General features: G+C 55.4%; 7 protein-coding genes across 7 annotated transcripts; 4 read left to right on the top strand and 3 right to left on the bottom strand.

The window, feature by feature from the left end:
- LAESUDRAFT_337063 (uncharacterized protein) lies at window positions 1-685 on the top strand. Its single transcript, XM_040902072.1, has 4 exons — window positions 1-39; window positions 102-233; window positions 286-450; window positions 551-685. Exons 2-3 carry the CDS (start codon window positions 122-124, stop codon window positions 441-443), a joined length of 270 nt encoding a protein of 89 aa, XP_040761293.1. The 5' UTR covers window positions 1-39; window positions 102-121; the 3' UTR covers window positions 444-450; window positions 551-685.
- LAESUDRAFT_337040 (uncharacterized protein) lies at window positions 594-1,003 on the top strand. The gene has a single exon (XM_040902071.1). The coding sequence runs from the start codon at window positions 673-675 to the stop codon at window positions 904-906; it is 234 nt and encodes a 77-aa protein (XP_040761292.1). The 5' UTR covers window positions 594-672; the 3' UTR covers window positions 907-1,003.
- A 1,704-nt stretch (window positions 1,004-2,707) lies between these two features.
- On the top strand, window positions 2,708-3,348 carry LAESUDRAFT_729138 (uncharacterized protein). Its single transcript, XM_040909581.1, has 4 exons — window positions 2,708-2,924; window positions 2,981-3,039; window positions 3,098-3,135; window positions 3,186-3,348. The coding sequence occupies exons 1-4, from the start codon at window positions 2,781-2,783 to the stop codon at window positions 3,335-3,337; spliced, it is 393 nt and encodes a 130-aa protein (XP_040761291.1). The 5' UTR covers window positions 2,708-2,780; the 3' UTR covers window positions 3,338-3,348.
- A 331-nt stretch (window positions 3,349-3,679) lies between these two features.
- LAESUDRAFT_751597 (uncharacterized protein) lies at window positions 3,680-5,427 on the top strand (the record flags this gene model as incomplete). The annotated part of the gene is made up of 7 exons (XM_040911675.1): window positions 3,680-4,281; window positions 4,404-4,522; window positions 4,613-4,678; window positions 4,819-4,945; window positions 4,996-5,035; window positions 5,098-5,196; window positions 5,224-5,427. The coding sequence occupies exons 1-7, from the start codon at window positions 4,169-4,171 to the stop codon at window positions 5,425-5,427; spliced, it is 768 nt and encodes a 255-aa protein (XP_040761290.1). The 5' UTR covers window positions 3,680-4,168.
- A 3,114-nt stretch (window positions 5,428-8,541) lies between these two features.
- On the bottom strand, window positions 8,542-10,647 carry LAESUDRAFT_704560 (uncharacterized protein; the record flags this gene model as incomplete). The annotated part of the gene is made up of 4 exons (XM_040906556.1): window positions 10,118-10,647; window positions 9,829-10,059; window positions 9,060-9,764; window positions 8,542-9,009 (listed from the first exon to the last, which is right to left on the bottom strand). Exons 1-4 carry the CDS (start codon window positions 10,346-10,348, stop codon window positions 8,542-8,544), a joined length of 1,635 nt encoding a protein of 544 aa, XP_040761289.1. The 5' UTR covers window positions 10,349-10,647.
- Window positions 10,648-11,475: 828 nt separating this feature from the next.
- LAESUDRAFT_336807 (uncharacterized protein) lies at window positions 11,476-11,917 on the bottom strand. The gene has a single exon (XM_040902070.1). The coding sequence runs from the start codon at window positions 11,755-11,757 to the stop codon at window positions 11,536-11,538; it is 222 nt and encodes a 73-aa protein (XP_040761288.1). The 5' UTR covers window positions 11,758-11,917; the 3' UTR covers window positions 11,476-11,535.
- Window positions 11,918-12,584: 667 nt separating this feature from the next.
- Window positions 12,585-16,747, bottom strand: LAESUDRAFT_729135 (EF-hand). Its single transcript, XM_040909580.1, has 11 exons — window positions 16,606-16,747; window positions 16,386-16,550; window positions 15,784-16,026; window positions 15,120-15,725; window positions 14,818-15,067; window positions 14,619-14,762; window positions 14,504-14,567; window positions 14,047-14,439; window positions 13,815-13,989; window positions 13,398-13,762; window positions 12,585-13,332 (listed from the first exon to the last, which is right to left on the bottom strand). The coding sequence occupies exons 2-11, from the start codon at window positions 16,548-16,550 to the stop codon at window positions 12,975-12,977; spliced, it is 2,763 nt and encodes a 920-aa protein (XP_040761287.1). The 5' UTR covers window positions 16,606-16,747; the 3' UTR covers window positions 12,585-12,974.
- Between the last annotated feature and the right edge of the window lie 36 nt (window positions 16,748-16,783).

The following is a 16,783-nucleotide window of genomic DNA, read 5'->3' as shown; positions in this document are numbered from 1 at the left end:
CAGAACGAGACCACCCGCACGCGGGTCGTGGGTTTCACGGTGAGTCTGTATGTAATTAATTATCGCTCGCAGCTCACGCTCATCTTGTCACGCGCCGCGAGCGTTCTGCTCTGGAATCCGGATGCTCTGGGTCTGTTCACGAGAGCGATCGCGCTCGCGTGGTACGCCGTTCGTTGCGACGTGCGTCGGCTGCCGATCTCACGCAGCGCGTTGTTCCGGCCTCACAATAGCAGGTATGTGGTTCAAACTTTCCATTCAACCATTTCTCCCCTACTCTTCCTTGAGAGACGAGGAGGAGTCCCTCGGCTGGCGCCAGTCCAGTCCGAGCGAACAATGAGCCAATCTCACCTCATCGGGAGTACGCGTCGCAATGCACATGTACGAGGGCAAACCGCCTGGCGCGCTGTCTATCCGCGATGAGCACTCGACGGAGCGCAGGTTAGGACACAAGTTCAATCCATGCGATACATACAGTGCAAGGACAGGCGTTCAGGTAAGCGTTGACGAATGAAGTTAATCAATCAGCCACTGAAATATGAGACGGCTGAAGAATAGAAGACTCACGTGTGGTCCGATCTCTGGATGGTGATGCGAGCGGGCGAGTCCGGCAGAGTGCGAGTCATGGTGACGTGTGCCATGTGCATATGAAATGAATGACCGGAGAGGACATGGATGGGGCAGAGAGGGATCTATACAGCTGCCCTTCGTTGTATACTGATGATGTTAACTCTGCCGCTATTTCTCATTCAACCGAGCACTAACCATGACCATTTCATTGCTATAAGGCTCCTATGGGATGTGAATACACGATATGAAATGGCTTTCTGTCACTGCTGCGAGACCAGGCACTCGTCCTCATTGCCCTGTTTAAATCCCATCACCATGGTCCAAATGACCACTCTGTGACCGAGCCTCTCATCCGGTGCTCCTTGCATTCCAACAGTTGCAGCCCGCAAACGGGAGTCCATGAGAAACGTCGAATGTGGACTGCAGGAGCCAATCACTCACCTTCCCAAGTGGCTGTGTTGAATGCTTGACGTTGCTGTCCAGCCACAGATGTGCCGAATAAGTGCTCCAAACACTGTCCTCAAAGAGGTAAGACCAAAGCAAGCCACGATCGAACCTGCGATCCTGCTTACATTGCATGGTCTTTGACCCTTCAAAAGCCGGTGTCGCTGGTACCGAATGTGGGAGTCAAAAACCTCCCATTCAGCCACACGGCATCACATGGCCCGATGTGGGAACAAGACTCGGCAAGGAGGATATTGAGCGGAGTTCTTTCATCTGTGCGGCAGGCAAAAGTTCTGCCTGAAACTCAACGCACGCGGTAGTAACGCGTTACATCCTTCGAATTGGGGTCCTGATGTAGTGGCATGTGACTGTAATGCTTGATCGGAACATTGCAGATCAGCGGACGATTCGTCGAACCGATGGCACGGACAAGATGCCCGCCTCTCCGAAGGCAATCTCGTGGGTGCATCCTCTCCGCTGCCTGTTCACGAGATTGATCATCATATGTATCGCAGGACCCCAAACTCAGCGTCCGCAAGTCAGTGAACCGCCGCCTCGGCTGCTTCAGCGCAGTCTGCATTGCCCTGCACCTCTGCCATTTAGAAACTGGATGAGAGGTTGTGACCGCCCGTACTCTTGCTAAAAGGACGGCCATGCTGCACGCATGTCCAGGTGCCGTCGAACTGCCGTATTGTGACCGCGTTCTATTGGCTTCAAGGAAGCAAGAGGCCCAAGGTCTGGGTGTTGTCCTCGTGCTCTGCTGCGCAATTCTTTGTCTCGTCCATTGATATATGAAGATATACCTTCACGGCACGCTCATGGCCGTCGTCATTACATTTGCGAAGAGCGACATTTCGCTTTCGGCATTGGCGTACAGGGGAACGTATGCCAATCTCCAATATTTTGAACATGTGTGCACTCGCGATGCTCATGACAAGAGCCTGAAATCATCTCGGTCTGATGATATGAAGGTTACTTCTCTGCCACAGTTTCTCCCACAGCAATAGCCACAGAACCAGAAGGTGACAAATCCGTCTGAACGGGACGGCATATCGATATTCCATAGCCATAAGCAGTACGAGAGGTCCCATATGAAACAAGGCAGGTCTCGGCAGCTTCTCCGAAGTACGGAATGTCGAGTCACCCAACGGCCTCGCCCGCGCATGAAGCACGCACATCAACTTCTGCTGCGCTTGCAGGCTGATAGACCGTTTGACAAGGTCCATTCAGCGATACACCCATGAGCCAATGCTGCTGCTTTCCCGCACCGAATCTGACTTGCGCGCAAGCTGGTCTCCCGCGCATCGGCCACTCCAAACGGCACTGTCGCCTCCCTGGCACACCCGAGTACACCTGCCAAGCTCCCAGGCTATCGCTTTACCAGCGCACATTCTTTAATGAACACGAACGAGCCCATCACATTGCTTCTTTCGCCTGCCTCGAGGCTTCGCCGACGGTCGCATTAATGTCATTTCGGGGGGGGGGGATATCATCCAACGGAACTCACGCTGCTGACAGAACAGTCTATTGGTTTGTTCTGGAGCTCCCCAGATCACGCCACGGAAGGTTAGGTCACGGCCCGGTGCAGTTGCAAGGTATAAATGATGGCGCGCGGAGATGAGGTTCGGCACCACTCTCCGCCCCTCATCTCCTCCCATCCTCGCCTTGATGTGCCTTCCTCCACCGTCCTTCACGAGCACGCCACCTAGCTCTCCCCTCACTACCGCTGACGACCGTGAACGACCGTCTCGGGATTGACCGGGCGCAACATGCCTGTACTGGTGCGTCTCACTCACACTGATAGCCCAATGACAGCAGGTCGCGAAGACGACGCATGGGATGCGTCGAACGTCGCGCACATCGCGCTATTCGCCCGCCCTTCACTTGCACGCAACCTCCGCCTATCGAGTCAGGTAAGCGTATCTTGCGATCGCGTCGTCCGCTCACGCTCACCTCGGCTCGTGTGTAGGCAATCATCCACGCCTGTCGAACGCGGCCACAAGCACACCGCACAAAGCATAAGCAATGGTGAGTACGGCGCTCGCAAACCATTTCATCAACGAGCCAGCCGCTCACGTCCATCCAGTCCGATCGTGGCATGCAGCGATCAGACTCATCAATCCGATGTGCAGCACGCTCCCGACCACGAACGATTCGATAACGTCTGCCGGCAGGACGGACAGCGCGACATCGATCTTTACCAGCTCATTCCATCGCTGCCGAATCGCGATCACGAAGAGCAACCACCCTGGCCTCCTATGCCACACACCTCGAGCCTCTGCTCGACCGCCTGCAAGCCCTCCGTGTTACGGACCGGCCGCTTTGATCAAACTAGTCGTAAGTACGATCTGCACAGATTTCGCTTGCCGCTCACGACGTTCCCAGGAGACGCGTTGGCCCCGTGCGTTGTATACCGTGACAGCTCGCTCGTCCGCTGAATCGATGACCATCGCCCACAGAGCCAACCGTGACCGACGCGGACCACCGGAGTGCAAGACCTCCGCACACGTATAACGTCATCCCGTACGTTCTGTCCGCACATCCGTTGCACAAGGCGCTGATGCCCGCCCTGCGCAGGCTCGGACACGCACACTGACGCTTCGCAAGGTAGGTCTTGCACCGACGGGCGCGGCGTGAGCTGACGTCGCGACTTGGGTATGTACGTTTCAGGCCATAGGAAGAGATGGGGAGGAGGAAATATGTTTCCTGAGGGAGGGACATGAGATGAATGACATACCTTGGAGCGGCGGTGCCGTGAATGCGCGCTCAAGAGCGCATGCGCATGAATGGCCGACGTTTGAGGAAAGTGAGCTCGACGTCGCGCCCATAGTGCAGTCGCTCGCCTGAGAGCGAGACATAAGTGTGCGAATGTGAGAGAGAGCTCACGCGGAGACGGGTTGTGCACAACGAGGTGGGCGACTGAGCATGGGCGCCGTGGGCGTTGGGCGCCGCTGTGAGCGTCAGGATCGAGACAGGGAGCGAATTTGTGTACAAGAACGTGAGACCGGCGGGCACGTGGACGAGACTGTCGGCACAGGGCTGCAAGCTGAGGAGGAAGCGATGCGCGCGCTGATTGCACGAGGAGAGGGGGTACGTCGTTGGATAACAGCGTTGGCGGTACGCGCGTGCACAAAGACGCAACGGTCGCCAGCATACCATGTTGGTGGACTCGGCTGTGAATGGGGCAATCCGCGCGTGCGAGAGAGGAGACGCGACGCAGCAGTGCGAGCCGAGAGCCGCGCGAGGAATGCCACACAGCGAAGGCGTCGCGTAACAGGTGGATCAACAAGCCGCACGCATCAGATTGGGTCCGCGACCCGAGCCGTCGGGTCGATAGATCGCGATCGGTTGATCTCAGCGGTGATTTTGAAATCTCAAACGGTTTAGTGCAGAACTGATCCGAACCTCGCAGCATCATTGGCTGGACAATGCAGGCCATCTGGTGCCCAGACCCACAAGGAAATCCGTCTCGGAAATCTACACTCGATTCGGCTCGGCTGGGGCCCCATCTGTGTGCCCGCACCAATTCTCCACCCCGTTTCTCACCTTGCTTTTCCTTGAAAATGTGCCCTGCTTTATTTTGTCTCAATGCACCTCCCAGTTGATCCCATGCTCACGCATCATCAAGAACCTGCATATCACTCACCCGGGCAATCCCATGCCAATGGTATGTCCAAGTCCATCACTGGAGACTTCAGTCGACAATGGTTGACACGCGTCCACAGAGTGCTGACTGCCTCACCCGAGCAGGACATCAGATACGTGTCCTCACCTCCTGTATTTTCTGACCATTTGTTAGCCACGCAGACAGAGACTCAAAGACAGTCGGAGAGTGTCCAGTGCAGGTCAAGACGAAGCGCATCGAGAGCACGTCGGGCGCGATTGCCACTCGGGCAGGTCACGTGTGCGCGACTGGACTGGCGAGGCGCCTGCGGTATGTGCTGCTCGCTCTACATCGACATCCCTCACCTCACCTCATGGTAGACGTGCGCGGTGTGCTGCAACTGGGATTGAAGGTCTCATAGTGAGTTCACTGATACAGAATTGATTGTGTCCGAGCCTGATTGCTGATCTCGCGGCTGATAGCCGTGCACCCAAAGGCTGTCTTATGGGATCAAGGATACCGGTCGCAGGAAGAAGAGTGCCATGGGGACACAGGGAATGATACATGATTTATTATTCAAGGTGAGTTCTTACACATTATTTGAACAGTCAACTGCAAGTCCTCACGGACGCGGCGGGCGTTCTTCAAGATGGTCCAGACATCAAGTGGACGAAGTGATGCAAGACTGGGTCAATAACTCGAAAGAAGCACGTATGGACAAGCTGCCGGATAGGCTCTCCTCTATTACTTTGTGCGAACGACGCTCGCTCATCTGTCGAGGGTCTCATGTCTCCACGCAAATGATCGCGTAACACGGGGGTTCGGGACGGTGCCGGATTATGCAAGACGGTATGGGCCATCGCATTTGCTATGGTATCCACTGATGTTCCATTCAGTGGCCCTTTATATTATCTCCTTCGTGCGGTCTCCCTTTCGCGCCTTGCCACATCGCGCCGACTGTGTAGCTCGAGAGGTCCGACGCCGCGCGTTGATAATAGGATACGGTACGCACGATCTTGTTTGATGCGGTCTCTCGAATAACGTTCTGTTCAGTTCGCTGCCGGAAACATCACTCGCTCTCGTCGCCTCCACTTCACTCCGCGCAGCGATCGCACTCATACAACTTGAAATATCCAGGCAGTGTCTCGGCGGCACAAAACGTTGCCCACGATCACGTCAAATGTGATCGTCTGGCGACCCTTCTGTCGATTCAGCACCACCGTCGCTTGCGCTCAGTCTTGCTCGATCACCCCGGGCGTTCCGTGCCATGCGCAATGCCGGACGGCAAGTGCAAACAGCGTGTGGCGTGCTATGGGTCGCCTTCAAATGAAAACTGACGAGCAGTTATCCGACAAGCCGAGCGGACGGGCAAATCATCGTCCTTGCGACCCGCAAGACCACTCTCGCAGCGAATGGACTCCGTCACCTTAACGGTCGATCATCTGCCTTCCCGATCTGCTCGTTCAAGCACCCAATCAAGGGCGTTTTGGATGTGAAGCTGCTGTCCCAGCTGGATTCCTCAGCGCATGGCGCTGTAAGACTGATGACAATGCCCCCACAGGCTCAATGTCTGCGCTCCCCATGGTCGAGAGCAGGATCATCTGCGATTGAGCATGTTGATGCGCGGGTATGCATGGGCCGCCAGGAGGTATCGAAGAGCTCTTCGGTCTGATGGCTAGACCACCTTCCATAGTATCGCCTTCGATGTGCGGTTCCCAACTCGGGCCTTGAAACGGTCCGCTTACTACACGGCTATGAGCTCTTAACCTGCACTTAGGCAACACACACTCCACACGATCTCGTTTGATGTCGTCGCTTAGAGCCTTTCTGTCACTGTACCAGCCCGCCTCCCCCCTCCCCCCTCCCGCGGCAACCGCCTTTTACGCAGTCTCTCCCCTCAGACCATGCCACGGTCGCGTTCATGTCGGCCGCTATTCCACGACGATCGTGCAATTCAGTAGCAGTCGATCCCACTGAGCGTCACGCTCAGTGCGGGACACGACGTTCTGTTTAGTTCGTTGACGGAAATATCACTCGATCGCGTGGCCTCAACTTCGCTCCGCGCAATGATCACACTCGTCATACCCCTCGACAGGTGCGGGCAGTGTCTGACTGACGCAATACGTTGCGCACGATCACAACAAACCTGATCGTTTGGCGACCCTTCTGTGGATGTAAAACCACCTTCGCTTGCGTGCGGTCTTTCGTTTACAGCATGCATGGCCGCGCTCGAGTCGGTTAGCTTGCAGAGGACCAGCAGGGTTACCGCTCGTTCACGCGGGCGTTACATGCCATTTGCACTGCAGGACGGCGAGTGCGAAGAGTGCATGGCATGGCGTGCTATGGGTCGCCTTCAGTTGGAAACTAACACCGACAATGGATCAAACGTTATTCGACGATGCCGAGGACTGGTGAGTCATCGTCGTCCTTGCAACCCGTAAAGTCATCCCTGCAGCGAACGGACTTCTTCGGCTGGACGGTTCTACATCTGCCTTTCGGGGCGCTCGTTCATGTACCCGATAAAGGCGGTTTTGGACGTGAATCTGCTGCCGCGGCTAGATTCATCAGTGCATGGTGCCGCGAGACGGACGACGGTGCCCCAAGAGCTCGTCGTCTGCGCTCGGTATAGTTCAGAACAGGATCATTCGCGATTGAGCATGCCGATGCGCGGGCATGCGTATGCCGCCAGGAGATACTGACGAGCTCTTCGGTCTGATGACTTGATCACCTTGTGTAGTATCACCTTCAACGTGCGGTTTCCAATTCGGCGTTGAAACGGTCTGCCTACTACACGGCTATGAATATCTCAACTGACACTGCGGCGGCATCCGCTCCGCACGATCTCGTTCGGCATCATCGCTTGACGGCCTTTCCGTCACTGTGCTAGCCCGCCCCCGACGATGATCGCCTTTTGCGCCGTCTTTCCCCTCACACTATGCAATGGACATGTTCATGTCGAGCGCTATTCCACACGACCGTGCGATGAAGATTGCCTCGAGCGTTGCGAGGATGCGGGACGGCAAGCGCAGATAGTGCGTTTTGTGCGATTTTCTGCCTCACATCATACTGTGGTCACATCCGTGTCGGCCGTTACTCCGCGATGACCATGCGATGAAGTAGCGGTTGATCGCCCCAAGCGTTGCGCGCAGTGCAGGACGGCAAACATGAACAGTGCTTTATGCATCCCAAGATACTTTCCGATGTGAACGTAAGGGCGTGCGGAAGAGTTTTGGAGTGGGATACCGAGCAACGTCGTCCTCTCAATTTACAAGGCTCCCTCGACGCGGACTCTGCCCACTGAGCGACAGCGATCGACTGCCCTTCTGACCTACTCATTCATGTCCGCAACTGACGGTCCGTTGTGCGTGGTATTCGGGCTGCAATCAGGTTCTCCCGCGTGTGATGTCGCAAGACGGACAACGGTCGGATCATGAGGCCACTATCAGCGCTGGGCGTCGTTTGCGGAAGGTCACTCGTGGTGGGGATTCTGGAGGTGCAGGTGCACTGCATCGGTGGTAAGTACGTCAGTTACCTTCTGCCAATCGTATTTCCGTGCTGATCGTGCAAACTGATCACGGTAATCAGCTCTTTCATAAGGACACTTCAAATCGTGCAAGTTTAGGGATTGCGTATTGCGACAGATCTCAAGAAGGACCATTCGGACAAGACATAGAAGTGTGCTAACTGCCGTATCAAGCAGGACGCCAATGGGGCGGAACGATAAGACCCGTTAGACAAGACGACGGAGAAGGAATGGGCGAGGAGTTTAAAGGACACAGATGGAATGGAATGAAAGGAAAGACGGGTACATACTGCGGGTCGTTGGCTGTAGGGATGGTCGGTAGCGGGACAGATAATGAAAGCGGTTACAACGGGACAAATGCCGTCTTGTGCAGACTAGTGTGTTGTGAGGCATGTTGTAAGCCTCAAAGCAAGCCCTGTAGCTCTCTTTCTGCCCTGTCCTGTGCTCCTTCCCTCACAATCTCAACGGTCGATGCTCGTGTCCGGGGATAGAAATATATTCGCGAGCTCGTTTCGGCATCGTCCTCATACATCCATGCAGCTGACATCTCTCCCCCCACGGGCCCACTGCTCAATGGCCAGGGAGAGCGGCCAATACTACTTGTACGTACTGTATGATTTGGAAAGAATTGATACTTACCGATGATGAACACGAACGGACACCTCGCAAAGGCCGACTGAACTGAGAGAAAGTACTCGTGCTGGCTGATGTTCCCGTTCGATGCGCGACTCGTCAGGCGCGGCGCGGCCGCCTGCAGCGACTTCATGTCCGGCATCGACTTCTTCACACGCAGTGAAGCGGGTGCCTGAGGGCTGCTCACGTTCAGGTAGGACGACGTTGCGCGCGAGAGCGTGTGCCGTGGCGCCTGTTGCTGGGGATATGTGAGTTGCACGGTGCATCAGCTGGCGTGGGGAGACGTACCGCGTTGGGATCGATGCGCGTAACAACCGCATACCTGTCCTCTCCCTCGCCGACGGAATAGTGGTAGACGCCGAGCTTCTGTGCCACGAGGTGCACAACGCGACGCTGCTTGGGCGTCAATGTCCTCGAGAAGGCAAGCTCGTCCCTCATGCGATCGTCCTTGAACAGGAGGATGCGCGAATAGATCTCGAGTGTTGACGGATCATTCAAATCAAGCTCCGCCGAAGGCGATTTCAGGGCCCCGGGCGTCACGGGGGGCAGAGGCGGCGTCGTGACCGTGAATGGCTGAGGCGTCGGCATCGAGGCCATCTGCGACGGAGAGAACGTTTGCTGGTTCTGGTACACGCTGGACGCCGAGAATGATCGTTGCGGCGAGAATGGAGACGATATCAACGAGCCGTAGTCCTCGTAGGGAGTCTGTACCTGTTGCTGTTGCGCCATCGCGGCCTGCTCTTTTTCGAGTTGCATGGACTTCATGCGTCGAATGGCCTTTTCGCGCTCGATGCGCTCCTTTTCGCCGGCCTGTAGAACCTTCTTGTACTCCACTCGCAGCTTGCGCCCCTGCACGTCAAAACCATTCAGTGCCGCCACAACGGCGTCTGCATCTGCCGCCTGACGGAAGTTGGCAAATGCCAACCCGCGGAACTGGCCTGACTGGTCGAGGTGGTAATTGAACGCGTACGGCGTCGGGATTGACAGCGATGCCTAGATGAGAAGCGTGGTACTGAGATCGCGCGATGTGCATACATGAGAAGCACTGTGTACGTACGATGATCTCGAGGAGCGTCTCGCGCTTCACGTTGAACGGGATGTTCTTGATGACGATCGCGGTGGGAATGATCTCGTCGTCCGCGCCCTGGTTGGGGGTGCCGGGCGTGACAGGCGGCATGCTGGGAGCCAGGGGCGGGGACCCGCCAGAGGAGGAGAGATCCGAGTTGTTCTGCGGGGACAGCGAGCGCCCCTCGGCCATCGCGCGCCCCTCTGGGCTGTCGAGCCATTGCTGTGAGAAAGAGATCGATGGTCAGGTGAGGACGCGCGTGGTGACGGGCGATGCGCACCGATGGGAGACCTCCACGTAGCACGGGCCTGCTCTTGAGGGGGTTCTGGCCGACGGCGAGGGGGTTGTACTGGGACTGGGCGGGGACGGGGGGCGAGGTAGAATAGTGATATGGAGTCTTGCCGTTGCCGCTGGCGGAGCCTTCGTATTCGTAAGTGTCATGAAGACGTTGCTGAGAGGGCTGGGAAGAGAGCGACAGGGAGGATATATCTGGGGTGGAGGAGGAGGTCATGATGGGACTGGGCGGATGGTATTACAGAAAGCGGTCGTAAAAAGCACTCGTTATGTTGAGAGAATTGGCCGACGGTGGTGGGAGATGTGAGCAAAGAACAATGCAAGCAGAACGCGGTTAGATGGACGGTGATGAGTGGAAAAAGCACAGGCGCTGATGGATTCGCGCGCATTTCCGACAGCCACGAGGACCGCCTCTCATTCTTGTTCCTGCTCACAACGATCGCTATGTGCGTGCTGGCATTTTATTGCTGCTCGGAAGACTCTCTCTGCTGCGTCACTAGGTTTGTCTTAGCGGTCGGCCGACCCGTCTGAGGGCACCGTACGAATATATCTCGCCGAATTCCGAGTCGACTGCCGTGAGCACTCTGCTTGCAGTGCAAGGATGCATGGCTGATGTGTACTTGGGTACCGATGAATCGGAGGATGTGAGCAATGACCCGGAGAACACGCATGTCCTGTGTAAAGTTGTTCGCATCATCCCTTGATTTGCATTGCCGCATCGCTGGCAGCATGATCAGATGTACAGCTGCAGTACGAATGCTGACAATAATTAATAGCCTCCGTGACTCGTAAGCTGGAGGTCATGAACCCGCTGGTCGAATGCCTGATCATGCCGCCTCAAGCATGGACGCGATTATCGACGGCAGCGAGTCGGCTAACGCAGACTTATTGCACTCTGCGGGCATGAAAGCGCCATCGCTGTCACTGGCAGCAGATGGCAGAGCGCCTGATGCATTTATGCCGTTTACATGATGGAGCTCTGAACATGTCATGATAGACGCGATCCTGAAACATGTACAGACAGTCTCAGATTCACCCATCTGTGTGTGGTCCTCAGGCAACGGTTCCGACGGCGAGCAGCGACCGAACTCTGTGCACACGTTGGATGTGCCACTCGCTCGAAGACGAGAAGAAGACAACAGCAGTACTGCACTCAAAACGAAGTTGACCCAAGTGCATTGTGGCGTCCGTAAGCGCCCGAGAATGTTCACCGCACGTAGTTTCTCCTCTATACTCAACTGGGGCCCTGTAAGGTCCACGTGGCTGAATCAGGGGACGCTGTAGATACTCAACAAGCATGAAAAAAGCATGGGCGCCGGGCCTTCGTGCAATGCACACTCACAACCCCGGCTACTAGTAAGACCGTATCAACTTGCTACTTTGAAGACTCTGCGCCACTAGATACTAGTCTTTAACGCGTTGAATAGAGGATCCGAGGTACGTTACTTCCCTTGTGAACATTCTCCTGATATCGACGAAATATGCACAGTGGATTACAAAACAGATCACCGGCATTTTTGGTGACACAAACAACGCCAGGAGTCCCAGAATGACGACCGTGACTCTTACAATCGTGACGCCACTGTACCATCTCTTCCTACACGAAGATGGCTTCATGTCATTCATGGTGCCAGTGTCCTCCAATCGGCCAATCGGTTGATTTCACCGCAATATCTACATCGTCGAGGTGGCCACGACCCATGGAGCCTCTATATCGAATTTGAAACCTCCTGTCACCTATAATCAATTGGAATAATGCGAATAAGTGGACACCCAATTGTAATTGAGAGCCGTCCGTTCGAGAGCTCATCCCAGCTTTTGGCAACCCTAGAATTACTCGACATCAACGCATTCGGTCTGCCTTTTACCAATACGACGCCGAGACACAGGCTCTTGAATCTCTGGACGTCCCTCGAGACTCAGCCCGGGTCAACGATGCGGCACCGATGCAGAGGCGAAATCGACGTGCTGTCGGAGGAAGGATGTCAGCGCTTGGTTCTGCGGCAAGTGAAGGAGGGGCACGCACATCGCGATGCTGCAAAATCCTTGAAGTACTGTCAAAGATTTTACAGCATCGAGAGACCGTTGATTTATTGCAAAATACCGTTGATGTTGTAGTAATGAGAGAAAATATCCCGTGCGCAGGGACCGCGTTCCGCCCTGCAATTGAAGTACTTCTATCTCGGGCGATAATTGGTGTAAAGGGCCTCACAACCTGTACAGTCCCAAACGTGAAATTATATGCTTATTTTCAAAGCAGTGCGCTGTTTTATTTCTGGAATGTCAATCCGCTCAAGCTGGCGCCAGTAAGCGAAGTGGTATTTGTGGCGTCAAGTTGGCCAGAAGCGCCCAGTCGGGAAGGCCACAACTTGCACGAGGTGGCGTTTCTTGAGAACTTGTAGAATCGGATGCACGTTGTTACCCCCAGCCGTTATTCATCGCATCTTTGAAAGCACGGACGTTCTCCAGCCGATAGTTTTTGTAGCTGACTATGACAGTCTCGTTCGCCAACCAGGACTCTAGTGCAGCTCTTTTGTGTAACACGAATGCCATACTTGAAGCTGAAGCTTGAAGATCGAAGTATCATCGTCCAAAGAACACACAATATAGAATGCTAAGGCTATCCACGAGTAGCAACTGCACTGCGATGCCGGAGTCTACGAGGAAATGGTTTCCACGAGCTAGAGTCCGGCAAGTCCAAAAAAGCAGAAAGTAGAGAGCACAAACGAATCCGAAAGTAAACGCTACATAAGTTAGATCAGACGATAGCGATGTCAAAAAGGGCAACCACGCCTTGTAGGCTGCACTATCAAATATCGAAAGTGCAGCTCTCTCCATATATGTCATGACGGAGTACTAACAACAGCCTCGTATGGTGGAGGCGGCGTCTCCGGCCGAGGGGCAATCTCGTCAAATGAGGGCGGAGCTGAAGTGGTACCGCTGCTCTGGCGAGCCGGCTCTCTATGACGGGATGCATCTCTGCCATTCCCAGCCGCGCTCCTGGCACGCGTACTGCCTCCCTGTGGCGACTCGCGCGGAGGCAGCTGTGATGGTGGCGAAGATTGGAGAGAAGGAGGTATCAGGGATGGTGGCAGCTGACTAGGGAGCTCCTTGCCCTTGATCGTCTCCCGGATTAGTTGCATAGCTATAGCAAACTCGTCCCGTGTGAGCCGGCCGTCGTGGTTGACGTCCGCCAGATCCCTATAAGGAGCATCGCACGATCAGCATATAGCATCCTGTGTATGTTGGTATCAGTCCAAACATACCAGATATCCGCCATCACATTGTCAGGCAACTTTGACTTGGCGAAGAATGTCACCGCGATGTCACCCTCAATGTACCCCTTCCGCCACGGATCGAGCGTATCAAAGAACGTGTCAAAGCGCGCCTTCACTACAGGGTTGATGGCCCACGGCTGCACGCTGCCATTCGGCATTTGCTCCGGACTGGACGGTTGCGGCAACGGTGACGTTGGCTGAGGAGACGATGGTTCGAAGAACGCCGATCCTGTCAGCTGTGGTGGCACAATGAGCGTGTTCACAGCGAGCAGGTCGCTATTGGGTCCTGAGACTTCTGCGACAGGTGGCCTCGGTGTTGATGGTCCTCCGAGTGGTTCGTCTAGATCTATGAGCTGATACAATCCATGAGCGATAAGTCCGAGCTCTACGGTGTACCCGACGTACCGATGCCTCTGGGACAGTGGGCTGAGGAGCAGCACTTGAGCTCGCTTGCTCCACCTCAGACGACGACGGAGAGGCCGGCAGTTCCTGCCCCGCTTTCTTCATCTCTGCAAGCTTCATCGCAATCGCAAACTCAGCCCTCGTCAAATAGCCCTTCGAACCTGTGTCCGCGGTACTCCTATACGAACGTCACAATGTAAGCCAGAGATCGACAATATAAACATATGCCACTTACCAGATTTGGTTGAGAACATCCATTGACAGGCCCAGCTTGAGCAAGAACGACATGATGACATAACTCTGCACCTTGCCCGTCCCCTCAGTATCGAGCGTCTGGAATATCCGATCCGTGTGATCCTGCGCGGTGGGCTGTATGCCAAAGTAGGCAGGCGCGCCAGGCAACGCCGGTGACGTCTGGAGATTCGGAGTGGTCGTGAGGGACGGACCTGGTATGGCAAGTCGAGCAGGGCTAAAGATTGCATTGCAGCCGGCCTGCTGGTATAACTCTGGTGGGAGCGCGCTGGGCAGAGGGGCGAGCCGGCCGGTCATGCACGCCTGCACGAGGTACATCGCGATGACGAAGTCGCCTATGGCGAGCGATCCACGGCAGGAGACATCCGCGAGGTCCCTGCAGGATAGGATGTGCTCATTCAGAACTAGGACAAAGCTTAAACAGCGTCGTATACACCGACCAGATTTGTAAAAGCGTCTCGGATGGCAAGCGGGACTTGAGCAACAGATCCCGGGCTCGAGCACCTATGGACTGATTCATAAGATCTAGCCTTGTCGGGGACGCCAACGACATACCGCTCAAGAACCCATTCTTCGGCCCTGCCCCAAAGAAGATCTTCATGAACTTCGCCTTGTCTTCCTGGGTGAGTGGCGGCAACTGTGCCATGCTGATCATGGGAGGCCGAGATGGGCCTGCCTCTGGTTGAGTTATCGGATACGCTGCGCAATGAACTCCGTGAGCGGGCCTCTCAGGCAGAGATACTTGCAAACCTACCTTGTGGGAAAATGCTGACCATGGGTGCCTTGCCTTTCTCGCTCTGAACCTCTTGTGGCACCGACGTGACAGCCCCAGTGTGCGAGAGCTCGTCATAATGTCTGAGCGCCTCGATCAGTACCTCGTTCGCCGCGATGAGCTTGCCCAGTATGTTTTCCTCAGATGACGCAGCCTCGTCGGAAGAGAGCTCGATTTGAGCTACCGCAGTGATGATCTCCTTTTGTGACGTCCGGCAGCTTGCATTGAATTCCTGCGCATACATGTCGTCAATACCTGCCTGGACGGTGAATGCGATTGCATACCTGTATCAGCTCCCCATGCAGGTCCTCCCGCGTCGCATGCATCAGAGCCTCGCTCAACAGCTCCGCATTCCCCCTCCCCACCCGACACAGCTCTGGCAATCTCCTCTTCTCTGCCTCCGGATCCGCTGATATAGATGGTTTTCCCATGGCACTCTGCGTCTCCACTGGCACCCCGTTCAACCGGAGCTCGTCGAGCATCTTCAGCACCTCCGTCAACACCTCATCCGCCGTGATTAGCTCCTTAAACAGCAGCTCCTCGCGCGTTTGCGAGGGATCGTTCGCGCCGACACGTCGCCGGGACGAGGCAGCGGCAGCATCCGCCCATTGGATGTGTTCGAAGATGGCCTTTTGCGAATCGAGGCAGCTCTGCATAAACTCCTGCACAATCGCACCACTCAGATCCTCCGGCTGCGCGTGGAGAAGCGACTCGCGCAGCAGCTCCGCGTTTCCCATCGCGGTCTTCGCCACCTTGGACAGCCTCTGTATCTTCTCGTCGTCTAAATTTGACGGGCCTGCGCCAGGGGAAGGAGGCGGCCTGTGCGATGTAGTGCGTCCGCCGTCTAGAGAGAGTGCGCTCAAGCTCGTCGTCGCTGTCAGCATGCGAATCTGCGCGCAAGCATCAGTACTACATTGGGTAGACACGCACGAAGGAGATCATTCGCACCGTATGCTCGTTCTTGATACGCTCCTGCTCAGCCTTGTCAAGCCCGGCATACACCAGATCGGAATAGAACTGCATTGCGGCGATAAGGTCGTCGTTAACTCCGCGTAGAACCTTGAGAGTGCGTGTCGCATCGTCGAGATGGGGCCCTGGGGCAGCGAGGCGGGGGTTGTTGAGCACAGAGGCCACGCGTGTGGTTTGCGCCTCAACCAAGAGTTGCGACTTGCGGCATTTATCAAGGAACTCCTGCGCGAAATGGTAGAAGCGTTAGAACAACTGAAGAAATCGTCAAAGAGTGCATGACCCTTGCTGCTCCTTCGCTAAAGCACATGGGCATAACCAACTGCTCGTCATGATTTACTAAAGAAATGAGGAGTTGTCATGGCTTTCCAGAAGATTTGGAGTAAGTCACATTATAGTTCTGTTATACCAGTGTCCTGCTGGTAGACCAGACGATCTATTCATATCTCCACAGGCTCTGGACACCCTCCTCTCCTCTGACTCACTATCCATGACGAGCCATGGTTCCCCCCGCTCAATAAGGAACTTTGAGACACTACTGCATGGAGCGTGCACCCCGTGTAGAATAGAAGGACTACACGCACCCTGGTCAAGCCATTGCGGAGATCCTGCGGGCCATTCGCATTCACTAGAGCCTCGCGGAGCAGATCAGCGTTCCCCTGCGCAGCCTTGCAAAGCGTGTATATATGCTTGACGTCTTCCGGGGTCAGTGCTAGCCAGATAGGTCTGCGTTCTGGAAGAGCGCGCATCTATCGTGCGTCAATGTGGTTCACAAATTGCACAGAGGCGAACATGAGAACTGACCACGGCCTGAGATGTGGCCCAGTGGCCGTCCTTGCGTCCTTGCCTCAGTCGCAGCTAACGTCGAAAGAAAGCCACACTATAGGATCGTGTATTCTAGCCCTGCGCCGGTTGCTGGACATAGCTGCGGGAGGGCAGTGCGCCGTACCACTGCGGTTATTTCACACCGATACTGTTAAGC

This window comes from Laetiporus sulphureus (assembly GCF_001632365.1).
Source record: "Laetiporus sulphureus 93-53 unplaced genomic scaffold LAESUscaffold_39, whole genome shotgun sequence".
NCBI classification, from domain to species: domain Eukaryota; kingdom Fungi; phylum Basidiomycota; class Agaricomycetes; order Polyporales; family Laetiporaceae; genus Laetiporus; species Laetiporus sulphureus.
Note: the sequence above shows the minus strand (reverse complement) of the source record. Positions and strands in the feature narration are given on the sequence as shown.